A 7089-nucleotide genomic window follows, 5' to 3' on the forward strand; every position below is an offset into this window, starting at 1 on the left:
ATGATGCTTTAGAGTTATTGGAAATTAGTGATTACCTTCAGTTATAAAATAAATCTTAACCTACAAAAAATATTAGTAAATAAATTTTTAGTTGATAAAAATTTTAATATTTTTTTACATTAAAAAGTTTATAAAAAAAAGTTTGCATAAAAATAATTATAAAAATTTAAATATTTCTTAGTAAAATTTTTTAAAATATTTTTTAAATTAAAAATTTATGCAAGAACTTAAAAAATTTCAATTAAACTTAAATTATTCTGAAGACCAATTAAAACTTGAAAGATTTTTTCTTTTCTACACAGAAGAGAACTCATCACCGAAATACATAACAAAATTACAGGAAATAGCAAACAGAAAAGATAAAAGTGATTTGAACTCTGAAAATAAAGAAAATTGTATAAAAATTTACATGGACGATTTAGCTATTTTCAATGATGATAATCTTATTGAAAGATTTGAAATGAATACTCTATCTTATCTAGACTTGTTATACAAAGCTATTGATAAAAATTGTTCTCATATATCAACTAGAAAAGATAATATGTTGTATTATCATAGACTTGAACGTTTAAAAGAAAAACTTCCTGAAGCTAAACTCTATGAGATACTTCCTGCAGTTTTAACGCGTGATTATTATTTAGAAATTATTGGAAGAACTTCTATGGAGATTAAAAGAATGAGACATATTAAATCTAAGGAAATTGGTAAACTTGTGAAATTCAGAGGAATTGTAACAAAATCCACAGCAACTAAACCTTTTGCACGTGTTTGTACGTATATTTGCGATAGCTGTGGTTCAGAAACATATGTAGAAACTTTTTCAGAAACATTTGATCTTCTCGAAGAATGTATTAGTGAAAAATGCAGGGAAAAAAAGATGAAAGGTTCATTGAATCTTCAAATTCGTGGCTCGACCTTTTCGAAGTTTCAAAAATTAAAAATTCAGGAAATAATGGCAGAAACTATTTACGGCTCTGTTCCCATAAGTTTAGACGTGGAATGCTATGATTCTCTTGTTGATAGAGTCAGACCTGGTGAGACTGTTATTGTAACTGGTATTTATGTTGCTAGAGATTTCGAGGGAATGGTAAAGGTGAAAGCTGGATTACTTAAAGATTCATTTATTTATGCAACGAATATTTCAAAAGAAAATGAAAAATTTTTAGAAGATAAAAATTTTAATTTTAATTTAATTGATCTTAATAAGATAAAAGCGGAATTACTTATAAAATCATTTGCTCCTAAAATTTATGGAATGTTTGAGATTAAAAAATTAATTTTACTTTTACTGCTCGGATGTCCGTCAATAAATACTGAAGATAAAATGTTTGTCAGAGGAAACATAAATATTTTACTTGTTGGAGATCCTGGAATTTCAAAATCTCAATTACTAAAAGAAGCAATAAGACTCTGTGACGGTATTTATACCACAGGATATGGTAGCTCTTCTGCAGGTTTAACAGCAGCAGTAACTAAAGATTCAGCAACAGGAGAACCTGTTCTCGAGGGAGGAGCACTTGTTCTTGCAGATAATTCTGTTTGTGCCATTGATGAATTCGACAAAATGTCTGAAAGTGATAGAACATCTGTACATGAAGTAATGGAACAGCATACAGTTTCAATAAGCAAGGCAGGAATAAATGCAACTTTAAATGCGAGAACTTCTATTTTAGCAGCAGCAAATCCTTTGGGCACTTTTAACAAAAAATTATCTCTTTCTAAAAATTTAAATATGCCTGTTAGTCTTCTTAGCAGATTTGATGCTATTTTTATAATTCAGGATATACCTGATAGAGATACTGACAAATTGCTAGCTGAACATATTTGTAACTATTTTATAAAATCTGAGAATGAAAAAGAGAATGAAGAGGATGAAGACAATTTTTATAATTTTGAATTTATGCATAATTTTATTTTAAATGCTAAAAAATTAAAACCAAAACTTTCAAAGAATCTTAAAAAAAAATTAATTGATCATTATATAGAGTCAAGAAAAAATTTTGAACACTTAACTCCAAGATATCTCCTTTCATTAATAAGATTATCATTTGCACATTCAAGATTAAGATTTTCAGAAACTATTAATGAATTTGATATTGATGAAGTTATAAAACTCGTTTCGTCCTCAAATTATTTTTTAGAAAAAAGAAAAACGAAGTCAATTCCAAAATATGAAATTTTTAATAATATAAAATCTTTATTAAGAGAAAATAAAGTAACTTTAGATGAAATATATTCTTTATTGGGTGGTACTTATTCTAGAGAAAAGATATCAGAATGTATAAATGATTTTGTAAGTGCAGGAGTTTGGGAAGTAGAAAATGGAGTTTTAGAATATTTAGAAATTTAAAAATTTTTCTAACAAAATTTTTTATTTTGAATAATTATTAAAATTTAATAAATTTATTATTATTAAAAATTTTTTTAACAAAATATTTTATGATTATCAAATACTCTAAAGACTATTCCGATATTTTATTTTCACTATCATATCTGATGATTCCATTTAAATCTGAAACAGTTAATGAAGGAATTATTTTGATTGAAGATGAAAATAAAATTACAGGACTTAAAGAAATACTTCTAAGATTTAGTGAACTTTGTGCGTATGATTTAATAGATCTCAGACTCATAAACGAAAATGTCATTGATGAAATAATTTTTATTAGGAAGGAGGAAAATTTTGAAAATATTTTTTCAAGTTTTTTTGACCAAGAAAAAAGTTAACTTTAACTAATAATATACTAATACTACTACTCAAGATAAAGATAAAGAAGAAGAGGAGGAGGAAAATTCAGAATACAAATCTGGTATCAAGTTAAAATATTATTACAATAAAAAATATTTAACATTGGCAGATATTTTTATTTTTTCAAAAATCTACAAAATGCTATTAGAAGGTTCAGAGTTTAATTCTGGAGTCATGGGCTGGTTCAAAGAATTTCAAAACGAACTTTCTAAAAATTTAACTTTTGAAAAAATCGAAATTAAAACATTTTCTTTTTTAGAAATAAAAGTTGGTAAGATAAATAACATAAGAGATCATGAAAAGACTAAAAATTTATACATTGAGAGCGTCTTAACAGATAAACAAATTACTGTTTTATCTGGTTTACAAAATAAAATTGACAAGTCAGAACTTTTAGGCAATAATTATTTATTTATTACAAATTTAGTTCCAAAAAAACTTTACGGAATTAGATCTGAAGCAATGATTTTATGTGCCTCTGATAAAAACAATAATATTGAGGCTATTAAGGTGAATAAAATTCCGGAAGGGACGAGTGCTAGTCTTAGTGGAAATCTTAAACCTCTGATTTTTGATTTTAAAAAACCTGTTCTTAAAATTTTTGATAATAGAATTCAAGAAGCTATTTCTGGTTTGCATATAAAAAACAATACCTTAATGTTTCTTGATAAGATTGTAACTGTTGGTGGTGAAGAGGTAAAAACAACAGAAATACAAAATGGTTTAGTATTCTAATTTTTTTTTTAATTTTTGAATATTTAATTAAAAAGTTTTTAATTTTAAAAAGAAATGTTATTACTTTATTTAGAACTTTAAAAACTTTTTATTATTACTTTATTTAGAATTTTAAAAACTTTTAAATTTAGAACTTTAAAAAAATGTTTTTAATTTTTAATTTAGAATTTTAAAAAGTTGTTATTATTACTTTATTTAGAAATAAATGTATGTTTGAAACTATCATCATTAAAATTATCCAAACTATCAAAAGTACAATCTTTCATAAATTTATTTCTTGGAGCTATTCGTGAATATCCAATTTCATCAAGAATTTCAATTTTAAAATTCGGTTCAACTGCATTCTTTTTAACTACTAAAAGTACGTTTCTAACATTTTCTCTTTCCTCTAAATTTATTGAACAATGACTAAGATAAAGTTGTGAACTGCTTTCAGACTTAGATTCTGGAATATCGTTTTCTACAATATATCTGTCCGAACCCGTATTTGTTGTATAATCTTTGAAACCATATATACTAGTTAGGTCTGTAACTAAAATATGTAACAAACCTTCAATAGTTCCATTTATTTCTTTAAGTGACGTATAGACATGTTCATTACCATTTCCAAAATCAAAATTTATTTTAGAGTCTGAGCTTATTGAAATAAATCTTGATAAATCCTTTTCATCTGATATGTTACCAATTATTTGTATTCTTTTCGACTTTGATTCTTCAACATTAAATATTTTTGTATCTCTACCTCCACAATCGTTACAATAGGATGATGATAAAACTTTTTGAGGTTCATTGGGAAGAGTTATATATATAATCTTATCTATTGCATTTGAACTTCCACAATCAATACATTTTGTAGCTACTTCTTGATAATTCGTTAATGTTTCTGTTTTTATAATTTTTTCTTTATCATCCATTGCTTTTTTATCATTAAAAATTTATTTATAAAAAATATTTGAGTTCTTTTTTTTTTTATAAATCTAAGTCTAAATAACAATCTAAATTTGTTTATTGAAAATGTTTAAAAATTATATTTGAACTTTTAGTAATATTTAATTGTTGTTGTTATTATTAGTTAGAAATTTTTAATTATATTAAATTTTAAAAAATTAAAAAAACTGAAAAAATTGGAAAAACTTTTTATCAGCAATTATTACAAATCATAAATCATATAAAACATAATTATTACAATCTAAACTAATTTATAGATTCCAATACAAATTTTTAAAATTTTTAAAATTTTAAAAAATTTTTGATTTATATAATAACTAAACCAACTAATCAAAAAATTAGCTAGCGGGATACTTTAAAAACTCTAAAATTTAGATTTTCTGAAAAACACAACAGTAACAGCTCATTATTATAAAAAATAATGTCAATATTTGTAATACGCTCCTCAATATTGTGATTATATTGAGTATCGTTAAATTTTCCAAAAAAACCAGATTCAACACCACAAAAAAATGTTCCATCTGAAAGTGACGACATACAAAATATTTTTGAATTTGAGCTTGATGATTTAATACATGAAAAATTGTTGTCATAGATGTAAATTATATAATTTGATGAAAATGCAATTGTATTGTCATTTATATTTGAGTTACTAACCGTGTCATGGAAAATTTCGTTAATTATGTCTTGGGATGAAAAATCATAGGCATAGAATCTTTGTCTATCATTTATAAGAAATATTTCATCCTCTAAATATGAAACTTTCTTTAGTCCGTCTTTTACAATTGCCATGTGTATTTCCTCGCCGTTTTCATCTAATAATGTTAATGTACCATCTGAACTTGCAGTTATTATCTGTTGCTCGTTTATTATATCAAACGAGCAAAAGTCATAAGTTATTTTAAATTCTGATGTTTTGATTAATTCATTTTTCAAACAGTCATATCTGTGAAAGATAGCAAAGGAGGTGTTTAGAAAACTACAAATTAGTATAAAATTTCCCATTAGCTTTACTTTTTGTTTTTCAATTAAAAGGGGTTCATTTATATTTAAATTGAAATTTGATCGAATTTTTAGAGTCTTAAGATCAATAACAAATAATTTACCCTGTTCTCCTATTAATATTGAAATTTCATATTTTAATGACGAAATTATTCTATTAACTTTAAAATTTGTTTTTTCTTCTAACATTTTTTGAATGGTCGGTTCCTTTTTCTTAGTAGTTTCAAGTATCGAATTTTTCAACTCCTCATCGGGAATTATCTTAAAATCCTTTCTAAAATCAATGTCATCGAAATTAAAATTATTTTGTCTATTGCTATTTGAAGCATTTATATTTACATTAGAATCACTCAAATTTGTTTTTGCTCTCTGATATTCCTGCATTCTTCTATATCTATCTTCCATGATTTCTCTTTCTTCAGGAATATTCTTTGTATAATTTGAAGAATTAGGTTTAAAATTCATGTGAAAAGTTTGCATGTTTCTTTTTATCTTTTCTTGAAAATTTAACACTTCTAAACATTTTTTTCTCTGTTCTGTAAAATCTGTATGTAAAGAATTCTCTAATTTATAAAAACTGTATATTCCTGGAAGAGCGTTAAAAATAAAAGAATCATATATTCTTTCATTAATAATCTTAGCTTCTTCTCTAAAAATATTTGCGGTTCTAATATATTTATTATCAACCAAATATGAAAGAATCATTTCCTTTATTTGAATATTTAATGAATTTCTAACACTTATCTTTTTATCCATCATTTTTATGAACAAAAGTTTTTGTTTTAATTAAAAATAAAAAAATATTTTATTTATTAATAAATTCACTTTATCATTTACTTGTACAATCTTTAATATATTTAACTTCATGTTTATCTGATAGTTTATTATTTAAAATAATTTTTATGCTGATAACAAAAATTTTCAAATTTAATTAATTGATCAGATTATATTTTTTTTTAATTTTTATTCTATTTTATTGTATTTATTAATTTAAAATATTTTAATAATCGTTGAATATGTAAAATAAATATTAAATGGTAGTTTTTATAATCACCATTCTAATTGAAAAATAATGATTATACAATTAGTTTTAGTTATTCGTATGAATATTATGTAATCAATAATTATTTTTTTAAAATGATTATTACTTAATTGTTTCTTTTTTGATCATTTTTTCTGCATAATGTATCCTTTATAAAAAAGGATAATATATAAAAATTATCACATAAATAAAACATGATAAATTTTTTAAGAAAAATAAGCAGTTTTATAAATTTTATAATTAATCCTGTAAATATTAGTGAATTTTTCTATCACATGCCTGTTTTCTTGTGTAATCCCCCAGTTTAACTTAATAATAATATTATTAAAAAATACATTTATTACTTAATTAAATTAAAAATTTTAGATTTATCATTAATTTTATAATTTTTAACTTAAAATTATTTATATTTTTATTATTCAATTGTTAGATACAAGACAAATTCAATCATTCAAAATTTTTTAAATTTTTAGTTATAATTACATATGTAGTAACATATAATAAAAAAATAATTTATAATGTACTAGTAGTACTACTACTATTGTCGTGTAGTAATAAAGTTACTATATTTCAATAATAAAAAAATTTTAAATAATTAAATATTATATTATAT

At 23.2% G+C, this 7089-nt stretch overlaps 1 protein-coding gene across 1 annotated transcript; it reads left to right on the plus strand.

The window, feature by feature from the left end:
• Window positions 1-409: 409 nt before the first annotated feature.
• LOC121131106 (DNA replication licensing factor mcm7-A-like) lies at window positions 410-3445 on the plus strand (the record flags this gene model as incomplete). Its single annotated transcript, XM_040726664.1, has 3 exons — window positions 410-1034; window positions 1365-1826; window positions 3177-3445. Coding segments are annotated over exons 1-3 (1356 nt in total), but the record flags the coding sequence as incomplete, so codon positions are not given.
• Between the last annotated feature and the right edge of the window lie 3644 nt (window positions 3446-7089).

Source organism: Lepeophtheirus salmonis, unplaced genomic scaffold (assembly GCF_016086655.4).
Source record: "Lepeophtheirus salmonis unplaced genomic scaffold, UVic_Lsal_1.4 unplaced_contig_16995_pilon, whole genome shotgun sequence".
NCBI classification, from domain to species: domain Eukaryota; kingdom Metazoa; phylum Arthropoda; class Copepoda; order Siphonostomatoida; family Caligidae; genus Lepeophtheirus; species Lepeophtheirus salmonis.